Source organism: Colias croceus, chromosome Z, assembly GCF_905220415.1.
Source record: "Colias croceus chromosome Z, ilColCroc2.1".
Classification (NCBI taxonomy): Eukaryota; Metazoa; Arthropoda; class Insecta; order Lepidoptera; family Pieridae; genus Colias; species Colias croceus.
In genome coordinates this window covers 13579220-13602024 of record NC_059568.1, presented here as the reverse complement: position 1 = coordinate 13602024, position 22805 = coordinate 13579220, and the positions used below count along the sequence as shown (strand labels likewise).

Genomic DNA, 22805 nt, shown 5'->3' with positions numbered 1-22805 from the left:
TTAACCTAACTAAGTAGGTATATAAGTAGATATTATAGTTGAAATTTAAATTTATACTAGCAAACCGGGCGAACTCCGTTTCGCCACCAGTGACACCTTTTCTTTGCTATAAACCTCACGGAGCCCGAGACCTTTCCAACGAATGCAAAAACGTGGAAATCGGTCGTGCATTCTGGAGTTATAGCGTCAGGAAGGAAAACCCGACTTATTTGTATGTAGTAGAAATTTATATTTAACATTATCCTGTACCTACCTGATTTATGCAGCAAATATTGAACACACTCCATATGACTAGTTACCTACCTAATTTTAGTTTTGTAATATATAGGTATCTAAAGTATGGTATCTCAAATAAAACATCATTTCCATTGAATTTTTATTACATCTAAATAGACACTTATTAAATCCCGCATATGAAAATAGAGAAAACTGATTATAATTTTCGTATAAAATAACATGTTCATCTCGTTTTTAAACTAATATAGGTAAATAGTATAAAATAATCTTTCAGAGTAAAAGTAGTTAAATTAGATAAATCCCGACAAAATGAAAGAAAAAGTTATTAGTAAAAGGTTTTAACTTTTTACGGGTATTATGATTAAACATAGTTGAGCTAAGGCTCATACAATATAAATTCTTATAAACTAGCTGAGTGCTCGCCGAGGGCCATGCCTTCTTATGCTGTTCCGTGTGCTCTCGTCTGTCTGGATGTTCCCTTGGCCACACGACTTACACCCAGGTTCCAATACATTGTGATTAACACGTTTCTTAAATACTAGAGATTAAATATCCTTATGCTATAATACTTTGGTAACTTAGCTAGGTTAGGCTTTCATCTCATATATCATTGTGATATTAAACTACGAATGCATCTTTCGTAATTATTTTGTAGATATATTTGTGGGCACGTACAGATTTGTGAAAATAGAATCCTACCTAAGACGGCAGTGGCGCGTAGATGAACCCGCATTACAAAAAAAAAAGGTGTTGGCGAGCAATACGAGCGCTACGTACCACCGTCGTTTACAAACTAGTAGATTATATATTATGTATGACACTGGATTACAATTAATTATAATGCTGACTATAATGAATGTTTAACGCCCGATATCTAAAGTCCAATACGCCCGGCTTGAATACGCAATCATCACCTCCAGTCGCTTCGTTCATCGCTTAACCTTGCATATTTTCATGCAGATACCGGGCGTTGCCTTACAAACTAACATCGAGATATTCAAAACACACATAGAAAGGACTATAACTAACGATTATATATTGAAGAGAAGATAGGACAGAAGATAGGAAAGATAAAGGAGAGGGAAGGTGAGGACAGAAGAGAGGAAAGGGAAGGATAGGGAAGGTGCAGGTGAGAGGAGAGTGGCGGGAAGGGAAGGGAAGGGGAAAGGGCTGGCGCTCCCGCTTCCTGTCGAGGAGCCTCGACAGTTCACTTGGGAGGGTGGTAGCTAGCCAGTCGGGCGGAAAGGTGCCCTCCCACCGTTCGGTTTAGTCGCCTCTTACGACACCCTTGTACCGACATGGGGTCGGGGTTAGTATTCTAAATCCGCCCCGACACGGACGTCCGCCGCCGAACACACGTTGTTCTCTTCTTACTCTCTACTTTATTAGAATTGCCGCAAGTATCGCGCCAAAACTAAAAAAAAGATTCGGTAACGTCATCGACTATCCTATTTTACTTATCTTAATATGAGCTCAATTTAATTACCTATGAGTTCAATATCAATACGTTGTAGGAACGCTATCGATAATGCATACATTCCAAGAAATAAATATGACAAAGCTTTCTAATTAATTACTATTAATACACACACACTGATCACTGCACCGTCACTAATATCAGTTCGAATCTTGCTTTCGAACCAATTCTCGACGTGTAGTTGTTGAATCCAAATGACAATGATTAGGTATGTTTAATCCTTAACGTAGATTAATATCTATAACAGTGTCCATTAATAACTTCTTGAAGCCATTAACATTGAGCACTTCATGTAACCTTACAACTAATTGTAAGCGATCAAAATATTTGTGCGTCTAATTCTTATCGACTAAACAGTAACTGCAGTAAACAGGTATGCTGGCATATATATATTTATACATATAACTCTCTCACTCACAGATATATATGAAGTACTAATTTCCTGTATGCTGCAGTTACAACAGAGTATGAATCCAAAAAAATCTGTACCTAGTTCGAACCTAGGACAATATGGGTTACATGACAGTCAAAGCTTTAATAACAATTTTTATCACTGTTAGACCTCGGCACCTAATGTGGCGGGCAAATAGGCTTAACCGATTGGGAAAAAACAAACGTATTCAATAGATTGAGAACTCGAACCCGTTCGTTCCTCTAATCAGTGATAGAAAAGGAAGATAGTTTTGACTGAGAAACCTTCCTTATTTGGAACCATACTGTGTCGCTTATCATTAATACATACTTACTCAACTAATACATACTCGGAATATTGGAGGAACACTTTAGTTTACTTTCTACATTAATTTCAATGCCTTTTTGCAATAAAAAAGGACTTTTATCACGAAATTAATGACGAAAATTATCCTTTAACTTCCACCGAGTATTCTACTGTTTTCTAAGTTTCTACCTTCTCAATTCCACTTTTAACTATCACCAATAAACGTCAATTTGATAAATTTTATTTCAATGTTAAAATTGGAATATAATTTATCAAAGTCCTATTTGAAATAGTCACTTCATTTAGTTCAAATGCAGAGGTACAGAAAATGTTAAATAAACTTTACTTCTTACTAAGACCACGTACATACTATTAATGTTTTAATTAGTTAAATTATTGTTACCTATATAGTTTTAAAGAGGTCTTATCAACTACAACCACCGAGGTTATGTATTGTACATATTTCTATCCTAGACAAAATCAAAAATGCATTGGACTATTTACAATTCTCTCGTAACTAGTAAAATATCGAAAAAAAAATAGATATACAAAATATTTCAAAATTTTACAGTGTAAAAATATAAAATTAATCTTCAATATTTAACCCATAAGGAAACTAATCTCACTCAACGTATTTTGTACAAAATAATTAATGTCTAATGAAAATTATTATTTGGCACAGGTCATTAAAATCACAACGAAAAACAACCACATGTTATTAAAATATAGGAAACTTATACCACCTTTGACATTTCGAAAAGCACTCCACGTAAAAACAAAAGACAAAAGTAAAGAAAAGAACAAAAAATAAAACAAAAATAAAAAAAAATTAATCATATTTATTAATTACATAACAATAATTTAAAAATAAAAAATGGCCATCAGATAAAACCTGATCTCAAATTAACTATAATATAATATAATAGATAAGAAAATCGTAATCATTGAAAAAGTTAGGAATTTGACTAAAAAATAATATTTACAAAACCCATAATAGAAAAAAATGCGATAAAAATGCTAATTTAAAATTAGAACCAAAATAAAATATTTGGCTACATAAAGCTATAATGAATGTGCAGGTATTTCAAATTAAGCAGTAATTAAAGATAATTATAAACATAATATATACAGGACATATTGCACATAACAAGAAGACTTACGTGATCATTGTTATGTCGCACAGTTAGCATGCTTATTATTATGGCAACATTTAAATTATCATAACCATAAAGACCATACAAAACATACTTATTAACAAACAATAAAAATAAATATAATACTCAAAAATGGCCGTCAAATAAAATTGTATCAAAATAATACTCAAAAATTGATCCAATAACCATAATTTCATGAAAAAAAACCATTTTAAAGGTAATTATATAAAATACTGGTAAAATGATGGTCCGAAACATTAAAATCTAATAAAATGTCTATACATGACATACCTAAAATTATTAAAAATCTTAAAATTTGTGCGTTAAGTTTTTATGTCATCTACAAAACTACTGTTTTTGATTTTTTGAATTTTATTACAAAATCTACTTTACACAAATTATTACTAACTAATATAATATGATAAGATAATACTTTATGTATATTACGTAATTATATTTTATAGAAGTTAACTATAAACGTGGATTAACCTTAAAGTTAAGAAATAATATACAAAAATAATTGACAAAAAAAAAACTTGCAAGAATTACAAATCAAACAATACGCTACAAACTTTAAATTTTAACGAAGCTTAAATCATTGAAAAGTAATGATTATAATATACAGGTTGATGAAAGTGACCAATTGAAAAAGAATTTTCAGCCAATCATACCCCTCATCCAGTACCACTAAACATTTTTAACTATTTAGTAAAAATTGGTTGTTTAGTTGGCAAATCATTGTAAAATCAAGTTTAGAGGTTTAATTAAATATAAATATATATATAAAATCAGATCGATATGTCATGATTAAAAAAATGTCATTTTAAATCAGATCAGAAATTAAGTATTAAAGTAACGTAACCGAAGGATGATGAGAAACTACTCAGTCCTTTAGCGAGGCTATTTCATAGTAAGTCCATATCTTATAAGTAAAAATGTAATAAGAAACAGATGTTTCATAAAAAAGCTACTGAAAAAAGGGTGACATTGAAGTCATGAAAACATGTTTTAAATTAAAATTAAAAAATACATTCTAATAAATTTTGTATTTTATGAAAGTATTGATTTTGCAATGTTTGAATTATGATACTAAGTCAGTTCCGTATAAAAAATATAATAATTTTTTTGGTTATAAAAACAACGACTCATTAGGCCATTTGCATACCAACTTGTTAAGTTCAGAAAACTATTTCATGACTCGATTGTCACCCCATATAAATGAATTAGATTCATGATTTACAGCAATAAAAAAATTTATAAAACCTATTCCTTTTTGGACGTGTTTAAGAGCACCGGTGCCGACAAAAATTCATTATTGTCGCACCTCAACGTGTTTAAACAAATCCATATAAAATGTATAATTTTAGGTTTCTCTAGTACCGCATGGTAATTAATAAGTAGTATGAAAAATATTCTCTTAATATAATTTTTTGTTTAAATATCAATCAATTCCTTTGGCTATTTTCATGACGCAAGAATAGTTCCAACCTTTATATAGTTTTGTGTAAGTGAGAAAAAAAATTGACGAAAAAATGTATCTCAAGGAGTGACATTTCCGAAGTTCGACTCCGATAATGTAGTTACGATTTGTTTGTTACGAACTGTTTTTTCAATATAGATTGGTCTAGTGATTGCGCAAAGAAAATTTCCAAATAAACGATCAAGCTATAAATAGCATGGCGATGATTGAAATAACTATATATTTTTTTAATGAGCTCCGATCACGGTATCAGCAACGACATCGAATGACATTCATTTAAAATCTCACTAATTCTTTTTAATTTTTCTTTTTTACATCTCACTAGGTCAAGGCACAAACAAGCGGAACCCTTTCATCTCCCCGCATATTATTTTTAATCTAGTGATCCTTATAGTACCGAAACTCTAGGTGTTAAATAAATCTTTCCTTTTTATGGGCAACCTGGTTTACTATCACCCAATAAGAAGAATATATTTTTATCGCTACGGATTCCGATATACAGGGTCTATTATATTTCCTATATATATTGTAACTTTTATAAAAATATACTTTTCTCCATATCTCATGACGAAACCAGTACCTCCTACCAACATCTTACTATGCCATATGTAATTTTTACAAAACCTTATTGAAGACGGCAACAACAAAATTAGTATAATATAAACTAGAAGAAATATATATATACATGTAATAAAGCTCCAAACTATTGTGTTATGAGTAATTTATAAACGACTCTCACTATGTAACAACACTGTTTCGATTAATGTTCTAGTTGCCGGTAGAACAATGTTTAATATAAACGCGGCTATACCCTAAATAATAATAAGAAATCATTCGACGTCGTCCCTGAACACCGCTCAAGCCAGCTCCTGAATTCCCTGTAGACGGGTCATGATATAAAAGGCCTTGTATCTCACTAATTTTTTTTTTTTTACAATTACTTATTAAAAGTCTCACTGTTGTGTTAAAAATTTAACCTATGATTGAAGTCCTAAAATTTAATAAAATATTACTTATTAAAAACTAACAATTCCTTTTGTGCGATAGACCTACAGTAAATATGAACTAAACATTGTATTTATATAACAATGTTAAAATACAGTCCTATGACCAATAAGAATGTGAATGATTCCAAAGAAACATTTCATAACCAACACAATTGGTATATAAAATACATTTCATGTAAAGGAGTAATGATCATAAAATTTTATAAGGGTATAAAGGATATAATACTAGGACAATGTAAATCTCACTATTTTTTCTAATATCTATCAATTAGATAATATATTAAACGAGATTGGTCGTTCCGAAATATATGCTCTGACGAAAAATTACAATTTTTATAAAATCTTCAAGGGTTATAAGTTTATTTTATAAAACTTTTCAATTAATGTAACTACTTTATGTTATAGAGGTTCCATTTTTACTAAATTTTGTGCGTATTTTCATGACGAGAATCCATAAATAAATTCAATGCTCATAATTGTATAGCCCAGTGCTAATAAGTTAGGTGTAAGGAAAACAAACTGACTTTGGCGAGAATTGATGTTAAATATATCATATTGTCATGTGTTTTATTATTCAAAAGCGCTTTTGAATTATGTCTAGCTAAATGTTTTATACATTCAACTAGAGCAGAGTACGAGTGTCATGACCAAATTTAATGTGCGTTTTCGTTTTATTTGTAAAATATGTCAAATTATGTATAAAAATAGAAATAAATTAAATAAACAGAAAACTAATGTGAAACAACTGTTTTCATGAATCGAGTGTTATTCGTACCAGGCCATACAATTATAATTTAGAATTCTTAAAATAAGATTCAACTATTAACATACAATTATGATGTTATAAATTTTTATTAAAACAGTCTCCCCGTGTTATTGAACGCAAAACAAAACGTTTTGCGTCATGTTATACACATGCGAATACAAATTTTGTGCGCATTTGAAAATTTGTAAAGTTATCAAAATCGACAAACAACCGGAACAAGGATTCTCAAATAAGTAAACGCGAATTTATATTGAAATCAAATAAAAATGAACACATCTATAGCACTTCCCTAATTAAAGCTTAATCAGATAAAATATTGGGGTTTATTGTACATATAAATTCGTTATATGCAACCGCAAGGGAAAAAATAATATAAAAAATCAACGGATCAATTTAGTCAGGCCTGTCGCTTATGTCGCCCTTGCGACTTTGAAACGACTTTTTTGTCGCACGTAGAATGAATGAAGTCTTTAAACGCGTAAACGTTTAAAAATTTGTGCGCATTATAACCGTATGTACGACATTCGTAGGCTCTTTAAAAGAACGCTAGAAGGGTAATTTATGGAGACGCAAAGACAAATTGATTCTATAACTGAGATAACGCGATTGAATATTACTTACAGCCTTCAGATGTGAAGGAATAATTACTTACTAATTTGTGCTTGATTGTCCTCAAATACGAGAGGTTAGACGGAGAGAGTCTGCCAACTGTTGGCGACTATAAAATACATATTATAACAAAACATCATGATCCCTAACTCATTTCACTGCTCATATATTATATTTGAGATAAATTTTCATATTTATTGCTTACATTGAGCGAAGAACAATAGTGCGATACGCTCAACAGCATATAGCTTAAGGATATAAGAGACATATGAAACATAAATCGACATAAGTACTTTTTAAAAGCATAATAATGTTATAGATAAGTTGGATATCTAAATAATTTTTAAAATATATCCATTTATGCCATACTCTCTTGCAGTGATGGTAAAACATACCTCAGTCATTTCATAACATAAAAAAATATATACCATAATGTCATGTGATGCAATGAATAAGGTAGCGTGAAAACTTAACACTGTATAATATACTATAATAGAATACATCTAATATCTTAATATATTCTATAGGTATATAGCTAGCTATATAAATTTTATATTTATCTATATAATTGAATATTAAACAAGCTTATATAAAATATATTAAATAGGAAATAAAACGTACAGTAAACAATACAATAAACGTACATAGAAATGCGTAAAGGAAACAACTCATCGAAAATACTCGAAGGTAACAGATATGTACATAACTAACCTTACGCTAGACCGTCCACTATGTAATTGTTCGAATCACTGGTTTCGCCCAGTATACGCGAGAGTATACATTTTAATGAATATATAAATCATTTTTATTAATGCATTTTTTGTATACTCTCGCGTATATGGGGTTTAATCATTGTTGCACACTTCTAGATGCTTCGGCATCCTGACGGGTAATATTAAAGGCTTCCGTCTTGACGAAGTCGACCGTTTTGTAGTCGGCCCGTGATTCGGCGGAGAAGGACTTAGCGTGGTGCACGCGGCGAACGCCATCTTGATTCTGAACATAAAAAAAAGATATTGTAATTTCTCTAAAAAATGTTTTAATATTTTTTTTATATTTTAATTTTTTGTAGTGGAATCAAAAATTTTTTTTGAAGTAAACACAATATTTACATTTATGTAACAAAAAATTATTTAATTTCATTATAATTTGTTTTAAAAAATCTACACTGATAAATAGGGATAAAAATATGAATGTGTGGCAACAATACATTTTGATATTGACTATTGTTACATACAATAGTCAATATCTTATGAATAAGTACAGAAAAGTACAGATGTAGGTAGTAATTTTTCTCTTTTATAGGATTTAATGCAACTTATTTGATCAAAGTTTTTTAAAATTTATTTAGGGTTCAGGCACACCCCGGACACTCCATACAAAATTATAGTTTTGACAGTCACACTGTAGAGACTGCAAATGTGTGTGTAAACTCTTTATGGTTGGCACATTTGTGACTAGCGTAAAAAAAAATTCGCGTTTTTCTGATGAAATACATCCGTAAACAGCACAATATCTAACCATTTTCTACGAAAAACGATAATCACAAATCCAAAATAATAAAATTGCTTTAAGTCAATTTGATTAATGTTGTCAATCTTCGTTGCGTTTCGTCTAAAGACGTCGTTGGTATCGTCCTTGCGGGGAAATGGGTACCATAACATGTCTGATCGTGCGGGGTGAGGTAAGTGTTTAATTTTGGCGGGAGGCGGAGAGTGTCCGTTCTGTAGCGTTTAGCTACTATTATGTATTCTGTGGTTCAGGTTTCCGTACCTGTCTTTCTGTCAGTCACCAGGCCCCACAAACCGTAAAAGGCTGATGGTTGAAATTTTTAGAGATATTTGCAATGATTCGCACAGCCATTAAGATGGATGGATGGAGGTAATTGGATGGGTCTCCAAAATTTTGCAGTTGCTCTTTTTAGCTCTTTTGCACGGAACCTTTAATGACCCGAGTCCGACTCACAACAGACCGTTTTTCCGTTTTAATTTGGCGTTTGCTCTTTTTTTATACAAACTAGGTAATCTATGTATTAAAATTCAGTGTGCCTTAGAGTAAGTCCACACGGCGCGTCGCGTCAGCGTTGCGTCGTCGTAGCGCTGTCACTGCGTCGTTTTACATACAAATAACCAAGGTGTTCACACGGCGCGCTGCGTCGGCCAGCGTCGGCGCAACGCATACGTGAAGGACAGCAGCCCCCGAGACGAAGCGGGAGGGGGTGTACTCATAGCGACGTCGGAGCGGCAGCGCTCCGTTGTAGTAGTAGTAACGCTGCGATGGCGCAGCGCCCGTGTGGCCGGCTATGCGTCAAATATTTGCGTTGCGACGACGCAACGCTGACGCGACGCGCCGTGTGAACTTACTCTTATTTATCGAATTGAAACTAAAACCAATCGAGTATTTTTTGGATTGTGCTCGTATTTTCTACTATTTTAATTTTTGGCGATCGTTTTTAGATATGTTTCCCTATAATTTATATACTACTAGCTTTCCGCCCGCGGCTTCGCCCGCGCAGTCAAAGAAAAACCCGCATAGTACCCGATCCCGTGGGATTTCCGGGATAAAACCTATCTTATGTCCCGGGGTAAAGAGTAGCCTGTCCTTTCTCGGGTATCAAAATATGTCTATACCAAATTTCATGCAAATTGGTTCAGTAGTTAAGGCGTGATTGAGTAACAGACAGACAGAGTTACTTTCGCATTTATAATATTGGTATGGATTAAAATGAATATACATTACCTTAGCCGGACTCTTGGGGCTGCTAAGATCAAGATCTAAATATTGTAAAACGTCAGAGGCTCTGCGAGTCCGAGCGACGCTTGTCGACGGCTGGGCCGCATTCTGGAACAGCTGAAATGCATTTGTTCGTTTTTTTTAATACATGTTCATATCTTAATATATATAAATCTCGTGTCACAATGTTTGTCCTCAATGGACTCCTAAACCAATTAACCGATTATAATAAAATTCGCACACCATGTGCAGTTCGTCCAACTTGAGAGATAAATCGTTTTAGAGAAAGCGGGCGAAGCCGCGGGCGGTAAGCTAGTAATTATTATGGCGCATTAATAGGTAAGTAATGCATCAGTCTCCTGGCATACAATTTTTTTACAATGATTTTTCCTTTGCGATTTCACCCGCACGGCTCCGCTCCTGGTGGTATGATATATGGCCTTCCTCGATAAATGGGCTGTCTAACAACCAAAGAATTTTGCAAATCGGACCAGTAGTTCCTGAGATAAGCGCGTTCAAACAAACAACCTCTTCAGCATTATAATATTAGTATTATAGGATAATAAATAATATTTACCTGGCCCACTTGATTCACGTGGCCAATGCTTGTGCTAGCGATGCGCGGCTTCAGCGCGCGGTCAACAGCTGGCGGCAGCAGTGATAGATTGCAGTAGTGCTGCATAGGCTGTAACAGAGAACAATTATATATTAATCGACCGTTCATACAATTCTATTTCATATCAATACTCGTGTTTCTTTGTTGTTATAGTCCGTTCGCGTTAAGAAAATAGTGAGTCATCGTTGTCCGCCGGCCTGGCCACGCCCCAAATTAGAAAGTCGAGTTCACAGTGACCAGTTGAAATCTGACCTTCGAACAAAACGGTTGTATATTTTGCGTGACTCGTTCAACAATAAATTTTGAAAATGAATACTTCACCAATTCAAAAGAATAAAAGTGGATCAATAATCCATAGCGGAGAGAGACGCATAATTTACAATGTTTATTAGTACTTTAAATTGTGTGATTTAAATGCAACTGTGGAGAGCATAGTCATAAAAACAGCAAGTGCATGCGGTAAAAATTCTTTCATAATAAATGTAACTGAAGAATCTAGCGATACTGAATAGTGATTTAAGTAATTTTAAGACATTTTTTTTCCATTAATAATAATTTAATGTTTAAAAAAATGTTTGTACTTTTTCTCCACTGTGAATACACCCTCATCCTGTAGTTGCACTGATGACTCACTATTTTCTTAACGCGAACGGACTGTAGTTTAAATTGAAACAGTACTGCCAATATATGATTTCCTTTAATGAATTGTATTTAGTTGCTTTCAATGGAAAAATCATCTTTTGTATTATCGGATGACATAGACTCAGATACATCCTTATTGTTTATTTTTTGTACTAGCAATATTGAATACTTAGAACTGTCTACCAAGGTCAAGCGTCAAAAACCTACATAACAAAGCAATATACAAAAGAGCTTACATGTGCAAGGCCAGTCTCGTCGTCATCGTCATTCCTTGGGCGGTGCACAATAACCGTAGGTAGAGCCTGCGCTTGTGATTGGTAAGGCAGAGCCTGCGCTTGCGACTGCAATGGTAGAGCCTGAGCTTGCGACTGGAATGGTAAAGCCTGCGCTTGAGATTGGAATGGTAGAGCCTGCGCTTGGGACTGCAATGGTAGCGCCTGCGCTTGTGATTGGTACGGCAGCGCCTGTGCCTGTGCCTGGTATGGTAGAGCCTGCGCTTGAGACTGGAATGGTAGAGCCTGTGCCTGTGCCTGGTACGGCGGAGCCTGTACTTGAGCCTGGTGCGTGTGCACGTGCACCTGCGCGCGGCTCTGCACGTGGGTGAGCGGCAACGCCTGAGCGAGCGATTGTGTAGCGGGCACGTGCGACAGGCGCCGGGAAGAGACCTCCCAGGAGTACGGCGGGTTAGACCAGTCGAGGTTTGGATGCTGTTTCAGAAAACAAAAAATATTTTAAATTAAGTTTATTTCAAGCGATAATAAATATTCAATGTTTCAGTTGTATGTTTTTTACTTTGGTTTCAAAAAAATATTTAAACACTCTAATTTGTGTTTATATTAAAATTAAATGAGCAAGTGTAATTGCTTTTTAATTACTTTTCAATATAAATTCTTTAAAGATATTTCAAATCCAAGAAACTTACAGATCCTGGCTCCCTTAGCCTTGGTCCTTGGTAGGAGTCCCGATGCTCCCTGCTGAGGGTGATCGTCTTTGGCGGCCTCGGTGGTACAGGTGGTCCTGAAAAAAGACCACAAAAATAGGCTATTATACAAAGTATTAGAAAAATCAAATTTAATTTTATCATATATTTTTTTTAATATTATAATAAGAAAGTTACCGTCACCTTCCTCGGAGGCATCACACTGACCCAAACAGCTGGCAGCCTGACCCAGGCAGCCTGTAGGTTTCCTCTCCGGCCTAACGAAAGCGGGCCTCACTGGGACGTTACCGCCGCTATAGGCCTTAAAGTGTTCGAGGCGATCCAGAGGCCCTGGTCTTATGTAGGTCCGCGTGAGCGACCAATCGTCTGCTAACATAATAGCGTTTCAATTAATTTTTTTTTTTTTTAATATGCTGCAATATTAAAAACAGGCGAATGCTATTGAAAATAAACGGTCACCTTTACATTCGATTATAATTGCTCGCGGTCCAAAAAAATAACGAAGCGATTTGATCATTTAAAATTTACGAATAATGGTGTCATTAACAACTGAATTAAAATATATATGAAAAAATTCGTTATTAAATTCGAAAACATTTAAAAAAAATATTATTAATTAATAATTTTAGATCGGTGTATTGTTTCATAAAATTTAGTCAAAATCTGGATGCGCAAAGAATTTAGTGCGCCAGGTCCGATTGAAATGTCCGCGGATTGAGGTATAAGAAGCGGGGTACGAAACCGCGCGGGGACCAATGGCGTCGCGGATAGGAATCGTGGTTTCGATCCATGATCACGCATGCGCAATGACGACGCGTCCGCCATTTTGTTCGCGCAGCCATATTCGCATGCGCAATGACGACGCGTCCGCCATTTCGTGCGGGCAGCTATATTCGCATGCGCAATGACGACGCGTCCGCCATTTTGTTCGCGCCTTCATATTCGCATGCGCAATGACGACGCGTCCGCCATTTCGTGCGGGCAGCTATATTCGCATGTGCAATGACAAAGTGTCCGCCATTTCGTGCGCACTACCATAATGAACGTATATTTTAAATGAAACGATCGCGAGCAATTAAAATTCAGCAAAGGAACCTGCAGGCCTAAAAACCGGACTCTAATACATACCTATATTAGATTGACTAGCATTAAGCGATTTGCATTCCTCGTCACTTAAATTAGACTCGTTTTCAGAAAAATCGTTATTAACGCGAATTTGGGGATGACTAAGGTATATTTGTTGACTTTTTTCAGAAACAGCGTCGAAGGAAGACTTCGATCCAATAATGATATTATTGGGATCGAAGGTGAAGGTTCTTTGGGAATCCTAAAAGCAAAATCAAAATAAATATTTCAAGGGTAAAAAAATAAATAAAATGAGCAAAAAAGCACTATTCACACTAAGCAGTATCGCAAGCACTAACAAAGCAACGACTGTTGTTTAATGTAGTCTTAGGAATTTTATTTTTCTACAACAGCAGAAATGTTTTATCACAACGATAAAGCTCAAAGTCCGAAAATAAATATTCGCCCGTATGAAACATTATGAAATACAAATATTAAAAACATTTTAATTTCTTATTGATTTAAAATATATTTCGCATTGCCTTGAGCTTCATCGCTAAATAAATACAAGCAAAAAAAAACAATACATTGCATGGAAAATCTAATACCGGCGCTCGGACTCCAGTAATGCACTCAGATATCGGTATGTAGGGTCCAGTACCTTCCGCGAGTTCGTACTGATCATTCATAACCGTCATTGTGCTGTTTTGATATGTACCTATAAACAAAACTGCTATTGTCTTATTTGCGCGGTACTTGAGTACGGTTTGTAGTCAACCATAACGAGAGAAATATTTCGCGTTTGCATAGATACACGTATCTAAATGTAATAGAGCAATAGGGAGGCTCAGTCGCGGAAGGTAGTCGCCTCCTACCCCTCCCCTCCCCTCCCCTTATACCCTCCCGCTGGCGGCTCGCTCCGCGCAGCTACAAGGGATGGGGTGGGGCGGGGTGGTATCCCTACATCTCCATTCTCCCACCCCTTTTCCGATATTTCATCCCAATATAACTGCGTAGTTACCACGTTAAAATATTTTTTTTTTCAATAACATCGAAGACATTAAAAAAATAAAAAACACAGTATAAAATAATAGGCATCAAAAGGCATTGCGATATCTCAGACAACGCACATAGAATTTAAAATACACACAATGCGCTCGGGAAAATTTGGCAATAGGAAAAGAGGATACACATAAGGAGAAAACAACAATAATTCTTAAACTATTTAACTTACCATTCTTCAGAACAGCGTCAATTGAACTTCACCGGGAACTGATTCAGATTAATAATAGTCATATCAAGTCAGTCTGTAAAATTGTCCGTACAAAAATTCCGAATAATTAATTAATTATCGTTAAGCGAATCAGAACGGGATAAAGATTTGCTTATTTAAAACTATCAACTAACAATTATATTTAATATAATTACATTTTGTTCCAAGGTACACCAATGGAAAATATTGATTTAAGAACAAAGAGACTTTCAATTAATTTAAGGACCGAACACGTCCTTCTGACTCGAGTACCGGAGAGCGAATGATTTATCTAGGCTCGATCTAGATGCGCATGTAAGTCCTTGTCGGAGCCTAGACAGGGTGGCTGGAGGGTGGGACCTAGGTAGGTTCCCGGGAGTTCTACACCTAGCTGCTCTCGTTGCGGGGGTTGTAGTTCGAGATTGTTCCCGAACATGCGCATTCGATGCACTCCCCGCGTATGTACTTTTATCGATATTACATACGACGCCATTAAAACGAGCCGCCATCTCTTTATAGGGGGGTGGGTATATAGCAAGTACATGTTACACGGATTTAAAACTTTCAATAATGAATCAATAAAGACTACAACGAAATGGCCGACGTTACTTTTGTTCCAAAAATAAATTAAAAAAATTAGCACTGTCAGTCTACTTTATTTTTTGCAAAACTAAATACACCGAATACATAATTTAGAAGGAAATTAAAGGAATTTCAAGATGCTGTGACTACTTATTTATTTTGAGATAGAGTGAATGCTATCCAAACCCAAACAACGAGCGGCGACTCGCGACGTACCCAAACAAGCGTTGCTACAACAATGTCTCGTCCTATGCAACACGTGTTTATTTAAACATTTCAAACTTATGTTTACTCGAGCGTTAGAACTTGAAAAGTGATTTTTCTTTTTGTGCAAACAAAGTATACGCTAAAACAAGATTTTTATTTGATCGTTCGCAACAAATTGATTTTCGATTTACTTTTGTGTACGAGTTTTAAACAAAACTTAACAAAGTAACTTAGTTATCAACATCATCTAACAAAAGAGCTTTATATTTTCTTTTAAACCTGATTCACAAACACTTTTCAAGTTCAATATCACTTGTAATTCATTACACCTGTTTATTTTCCTGTATTTTGTTACATATTATGAAGAATTAAAACGATCTTAATTGAATGCAGAAAATTTACAATTTTTTTATACTTCATATAATTCGCATTTGATATCAAGAAGTCAGTTTTTTTTCTAAACTTCAATGTTCTTCAAGGATTAAATTTAGACTTGTATCCGTTTAGGATAATATATCAAAATGTATGTGAGGAAAAGCAAATTAATTTACATAATATTATAAAATCCAATGTAAATGGACAAAATATAGTTATTGCAATCGCATAGCACAAATAAGTCAATACTTTATTGAAAGTAATTGCAGAGCTTGATATAAAAATGAGAAGTTTTTCTGTCAAACATTTTGTTCTTCCAGAATTAGCACTGTATTCAGAACTCTATTTCAAAATACAAACAAAATTCAGGAAAATATACATATATATAATAAATAAATAAACACTGTATAAGAATAAGACCATTGCGTAGCATGCTTTATAGGATAATCAAAAGCAACAGGTTTCAACATTGATATATAGGAAATACCGACACACACAGCATTTAACTATGTAACATAAATAAGGTTTTAACTAAAAACAGAGAGTATATAGAGGTGTATTCTTTAATTAAAAATTAAGTATTATTTTCTTAAATAATACTTAATTTTGAAAAACTTATTCTACTTAACAATAAAGGTAAAAGGAGATTTCATTCACATGATAAATGTGCAAGCATTGAATTTCCCTAAATATAAAAACCCAACCTAGCTTTTGCCCACAACTTTGTATACTTAGTAGTAACCCAAAGCTGTTTTGATTACAACAACCCAGAACCTAAATACAATTCGAAATATGATGAACCAAAACACGAGGGCAAAATAGTAGCACTTACTTCTGGTCCTCTCTTCCTCCTCTGAGGGGAGCGTCGCGCGCAGGCCGCACACTCTGCAAATGGCATCTACCCACTTCTCCATGTCTTCCTCGCAGGCTGCCTCCAGGTGGTAGGTTCGCTCCTTTGTCTGAATGGAGAACACGCAGCCGCGCTCCGCAGGGTCCAGCTGAGTATTGCTGTTCTGTGTCATCAGACCCGCATCCACCTAGAACAAACAAAATGTTATATGATATGACTATCTTAGAAATATAATATTGCGCTGATTTATATGTAATGCACTTGTGAAAGAATTCTGATCAGTAGAATACTGTCAGATAAGATTACTACTATAAACTCATATTATGTTGATTGTTTGCACCGATCAAATCGAGCACTGAGTTCAAACTGTATCATTCTGTTTTCTTGTTCTTTATAGACATATTCATATGACATACTGAGGCAATGTTTATTTTAGTTTCAGATCAAATCTGGTCTGCATTTGTATTGTATTATTTACATTTGAATAGAAAATTTTCCTTGTTAAGGCATCAGGTCACCTAACGTCGCAATATTGAACTTGAAATAGTATTTCTGAATGCAAATGGAGCTAATCGCATAAAAATCTTATATTTCTTAACAATGCAGTTATTTTACAATGGTGAATATTAAAGTGGCTTGATTATGTATAGTGAATAACAATAAAAACATACAATTCTACATTCCTATTAAAAGATTGAAAATCTAAATTGTGAATAAGTAGTTTCTTAACTTTTTATATCAAACAAAATCATAACACTATCAACAATAAAATTCAGTACAACTTGAAAAAACTTTTAAGACTTTTATTCAGACAAATTACAAAAAAAGTTACCTGTTCACAGAGATCCAGGTTTATGGAGCCTTTCAGACGCCGGCAGCTCCGCTCACCATAGTAGTCCAAGAAGTATTGCCCTGGAAGATCATTCGACTGCCGCAAGGAAAACCACCTTTTTCGCCATTTCTAAAAACAAAACACATTTTTAAGCATCCACGCTGCATACTGATTATTAAATTATTTTCGGGTGAGTTAATCTAGTTTTTCAAGTATTCGATAAGCTAATCACTACAACAAAATTTCTCGAAAAATACCACAATTTCTCGCTAAGTTAAAACAAAAATCGTTGTTTACTTACAGTTTTGAAAATACTTCTGTGCGGCGGCGATTTTGTCAGCCAGCCTTCAAGTAGTATATATCTGGACATAGTATTAAGTTTTAATCCACTACAATGAGTCACAATAAAATTTGTTTAAGTGCACCATTTACTCATACTGTTAGCAAAATATCGCTTTGCTTCTACTTTGCTACGGGGTGAACTGCAAAATGAGAACTGAGAACGGCTCGCTGTGAATGACAGGCCTACCACAGAATACGTAAGTTTGCCACATCAGAAAATTTCATAGATGGGAAAAGTTGTAGTGATTCTGCGCATTGCTTCTAAAATTTAAATATAATTTACCTATTTTTATGTGCATAATAAAACATAAATAAGTGTATCTATAGATAAAATACAATTTTAATGTCATATACATATTATTGATTTTGTTCCAAATGGATTTATATTCTTCAAAGTTGATAACAATATTGACCACACACATCCAGGCAACCCACGGTGGAGGTAATTTGGTATTAAAACAAGTAATTCGGTGTTACACAATGTTCTAATGATGGATGGTTATCATCATCATCATTAGCACATATATTACGTTCCCACTGCTGGGACACGGGCCTCCAATGGTAGGTACAGGCCATAATTCACCACGCTGGCCAAGTGCGGTTCGGCAGATGTCATAATATTATGGTAAAACGGTTTCCTTTACATACCGACTACCGTGAACCGTCCAATACCGTCTAGACTCTAGAGTATTGTGATGTTTTATAATGGGCAGATAACGCACATAAATAATTGAAACTTTATTTCGTACACGCTTGCCTGATCTCGAGTATCGACATAGCGATATGATGTCTGAGTTACTTATCACTGAGCCATGAAGTTTTTTGAAAAATAATGAATGTTAGCGAAGAAAACGTCTTATTAATCGCCAATATTTCTTTAATATGATTCATTAATTTTATATTTTACTATAGACTGTGTGAATAAGTGTGTGTGTAATTATTGATCTAAAAGGTATAATCTCAAGGTATAAAATCAATCATTTTGTAAATTAAAAATTATACCAAGACGAGACGAGACTTTGCTAGACGAGATACTTACTTTCCTAGTGATATTATGATATAAAATACCCACTTGCTAATTAAAAATGTTATATAACCTTTATAGGAAGTTATTTCAAATTCGAAGTTACACCTTGGTAACACCCAAGTAACACCCATCTGTCAATATATAAAAAACCTCAACACAAAATAATATATGATCAAATAGAAATTTGTTGTGTACCAACGTGATATTATTTACCTACGTATTGTTGAACCTGAGTCCTACAGTTTGGGAAGAAATTACTCTAAAATTAAATAAAGAAATTGACGTTTCGACTTTATCTATAGTAAAGGAGGCATGATTATTAAAATAAAATAAATAGAATGGAAAATGCACACCATCCCTTGTATCCTCAAAGCAATGTTGCAAAATTTAGTGGATATGAGCCTGATAAGTAAAAATATATGTCTGCATTGAGTTTAATAATTTCCATATAATATGAGCAAATAACAAAATGTTGTATTGCAGATACGCTATAGATGAAGTGTCCCTCACGGTGAAAACAGATGAATGCTTGACCCCTGGCAGGCCCCCGACCCTAACTCAAAACACTATCGGAAAATTCCTTCAACCATTAACCAGAGCTTTGGTGGAAGTACCTCCCAGGTAGGCAGAAACGATAAATTCTCGATTTTTTGTTCTCACAATGAAACGAAAATTTCCCCTGAATACCAAAAAATGCTTGTTCTTAATCGAGATAATTACTTACTGCCCCTTTCTTTAGAATCACTGGAATTCTCGTAAATTTATTAAAAAATTAAATGCCTACTTAAAATAGGAAAGTAGGTGCACTTCTCTAGCTCATTTCTGTCACCCTTTAAAACCAGTTTTCTTCAGACCAACTATAGATGAACTACCAGATGCTGTGATAGATAGAATGGTGCAAATGGATAAAGCCTTCTGGGTGGATAAGCCTGGTGCCAATGCATACACGCTCCATGATGCATACTACAATTACGGGATGACTACTGAAAAAGTTTTACCTCGTACGTAAAAGTACATGACTGTAGTTCATCAAATCGTACCTTCTATCTACCTAATAACTGACAAAGTCATTATGGTCAGTATCTAAAAAACCACTTAGCCGAGTCGAACTCTCGTAACGAGAGTTCCGTACAACCCTCTTTTTATAATACATATATTGTAACTTAAAATATATATTATATGCTTTTCATAATTCCTCTTTTAACTGTCATAGTGAGACGTTGTTACGTACCAAATTTCATGATTCTGAATTCACGGGAAATACCCTACAGGTTTTTTACCCTGCGAATTTCTAAAATTTGCAGCTTATACGGCTTTATTTCTCGATTGCGTTGGCTTTGAAGTTGCTTTTTCACAGCTTCAAGGGACTTGATCACTTGAGTGTTAATATAAATATCAGCTCTATACATGCACGCGTCCCTGAGAAAAAGTGTCTTGACAGACAGACGAACAACGGATGGTATAAATTATTAGGGTTCCGTTTATTTCTTTTGTGGTGTGGAACCATAAATGTTACCTATATACTAATATTATACATTTTGTTTGGAGATGCGACTAAAACTACCTACATATTATAACTACGTGACTACATATTTAATTAATTATGTTAAAATGTTAATAATTAATGATGATTTAAATATGATATGCGTTGATTCGCTTAATTAGCTATACCTATAAACTTACTTAGTTCCATAAATCGAACTTGCTGTTTCATTTCATCATACATTACGCAAAATGCCTAGACAATAATAATTTAAATATTGAAATAAAGGCGGAAATACATAAATAAGATATTTTTGAATTTTCTCATCAGTGAAGAGTGACTTATTGCAGGCGTTATTAACTTAGTAATCAAAACACATCAATTAATTGTACAATAATTAATTATCTTTTAAACTTTAAGAGGGCCTATTGATAACGCACAGCTGATAACATTATTAGAAATTACTGCCATTACTGTATGCGCAGGCGCAGCGGTAACGCGCTTCCTTATCAGCTATTTTTACTTTTTCCTTCTAATTGCTTTACTGGGTCTTAGAGGACAGTTAATAAGTTTAGGTACTTACCACACACTTAGTAGCTGGGTTTTTCGATCATATTATGATGTGAGATGTTTTCAAAGCGCACCAGGATGTCTTCCCTCGGTCCTATCAGTTCGACTTGGATTGCGTGAAGTACCGGCGTCTGCATGCATGTGACAATTTCAAGCCGACTGCGGAGGCGACGAAGGTTATTGTTCCGCTTCAGTTTATATCAAATTTAAATCACAAATATGGTTTTTCCTTGCGCGGATGCATGCGTTGGTTTATTTCAGGATACGCCATGACAAAAGATGTAGGTATAACACGCACTTTTTACAGTGAAAAATCAAAATAAATTCCCTGCTTTGACGATTTAATCGGATATATTCTAACAATGCGCCTCGATATTATGATATAATGGGAACTAGAGCAGTACCTAAAACATTTTTATATCTAATTATCATTACAAATTACCATTAGCTCTTGACTACTATGATTGATCAATACATACACACAATTTTTTCTAACTCTGAGTGCGGTAAGGTTTAATGTTTTTATTAAGTAAAATCACTGAATATCCATTAAATTCTATCCAATGATTGTTTAACAAAATCTTTCTCCTTAGAAAATATGTATTACTTCATAATCTTTTAGTTTAATTACATCTAAACAGACTGTTTATTTTTCGCAATAAGTATTAACATTTTAATAATATCAAGAACACGTGCAATCGTGCATTTACAAAATGGTCACAAAGGAACGACGTAGGTATTACATATTATGTATGTACTTTGTAGAAATTTATTGATTTTCTACATCCTGTTACTCTTTGAAGTAAAAAAAAATTGTTCCAGAAAAATCCCCTTTGCCGTGATTGTCGTCACGTCAAAATGTCGGATTTGGTGGCATCCAATGCGACGTATGAGCAAGATTCGGGGCAGAAACGCTGGAGGCAATACCCTGATGTTAAGGCTACTCTATCTCCTGAGCAAATACGTGAAATGATGAAAGAGTATAGTATTAAAAAAACAACATTAATTTTCATTCACTCGGAAAACTATTGGACTGATTTTATTGAAACTTTGCTACAAACATAACACTCTGTTAAAGTAGTATAGTTATTAGTTACTATTTGAGTATTATTATTGTAGCAATAGATACTACGGTTACACAATCCTTAATACTCTATCTAACTTATATTATTAAATAAATATTATAATGGTATATAAGTTATCATGTATTACATAATATATCTAATCATTTATTAAATAAATATTTTAACTCAAAACAAACAATGAAACGGTTTTCTTTTAGCCTTTTCATCTATTTATATAATTTTCCCCAATTCTGGGGTATTTGGAAAAACCAATACTGGCAGCATTATTGTAGGCTTTGAGAACCCCGCGTCTACGGGACTTTTTTCATGGCGCAATATCTATCATAATGAAATTTTATCAAAATTGGTCCAGCTTATTATTCTTGGCTCTAGTCAAATAAACACTTCATTTTCATTCTAAAAAGAGAATTTTTAATTATATTTTCACTAATAGATTTTTAAGGAAGAAATAAATTTTTATAAAATTCTAAATAAATAATATTAATATTCTCGTTTTCGTTACAGGGTAGGTCGTCCATTTCAGAACGAAGCCTGTAACTGGTATTATTCAAACTACCCTCCAGTTAAATATAATTGCATAATGCGAAAATTTTCGAATTAAATTATTAAACGTTTAAAAAATATTACTATGTTTTAATAGTATCTACTATCTACCTATGTAATATCTAGAAGTCGTGCTCATAAAACTAAATTATAACTTAACATAAACAATTTTCTATTGCTAACCTTGTGCTGTAGATTATATCTGTAACTATA

The 22805-nt window shown here is 34.1% G+C and overlaps 2 protein-coding genes across 4 annotated transcripts; one reads left to right on the top strand and one right to left on the bottom strand.

Annotated features, from left to right (window-relative positions):
- Positions 1-362: 362 nt before the first annotated feature.
- LOC123705444 lies at positions 363-18037 on the bottom strand. 3 transcript variants are annotated; one of them, XM_045654209.1, is made up of 11 exons: positions 17844-18037; positions 17543-17671; positions 16693-16897; positions 14032-14162; positions 13508-13706; positions 12557-12748; positions 12362-12456; positions 11676-12146; positions 10759-10866; positions 10188-10298; positions 363-8444 (listed from the first exon to the last, which is right to left on the bottom strand). In XM_045654209.1, exons 1-11 carry the CDS (start codon positions 17910-17912, stop codon positions 8298-8300), a joined length of 1857 nt encoding a protein of 618 aa, XP_045510165.1. In that variant the 5' UTR covers positions 17913-18037; the 3' UTR covers positions 363-8297. The 3 variants fall into 3 exon arrangements, with proteins under 3 accessions (XP_045510165.1, XP_045510166.1, XP_045510164.1); XM_045654210.1 differs by having other exon boundaries at positions 12563-12748; XM_045654208.1 differs by having other exon boundaries at positions 12362-12480; positions 14053-14162.
- Positions 18038-19073: 1036 nt separating this feature from the next.
- Positions 19074-22650, top strand: LOC123705566. Its single transcript, XM_045654407.1, has 6 exons — positions 19074-19320; positions 19395-19532; positions 19764-19912; positions 21034-21140; positions 21787-21944; positions 22554-22650. The coding sequence occupies exons 1-6, from the start codon at positions 19250-19252 to the stop codon at positions 22648-22650; spliced, it is 720 nt and encodes a 239-aa protein (XP_045510363.1). The 5' UTR covers positions 19074-19249.
- Positions 22651-22805: the final 155 nt, after the last annotated feature.

Bases quoted from the DNA above. Each gene is read 5' to 3' on its own strand.
- LOC123705444 (XM_045654208.1), bottom strand. From the start codon at position 17,912: ATGTCCAGATATATACTACTTGAAGGCTGGCTGACAAAATCGCCGCCG. The intron at 17,672-17,843 runs GTAAGTAAACAA...TTTTGTTTTTAG, and splicing joins ACAGAAGTATTTTCAAAACT to AAATGGCGAAAAAGGTGGTT. The intron at 12,749-13,507 runs GTATGTATTAGA...CTATTATGTTAG, and splicing joins TGCTAGTCAATCTAATATAG to CAGACGATTGGTCGCTCACG.
- LOC123705566 (XM_045654407.1), top strand. From the start codon at position 19,250: ATGGAAAATGCACACCATCCCTTGTATCCTCAAAGCAATGTTGCAAAA. The intron at 19,321-19,394 runs GTAAAAATATAT...GTTGTATTGCAG, and splicing joins AGTGGATATGAGCCTGATAA to ATACGCTATAGATGAAGTGT. The intron at 19,913-21,033 runs GTACGTAAAAGT...ATGTTTTCAAAG, and splicing joins TACTGAAAAAGTTTTACCTC to CGCACCAGGATGTCTTCCCT.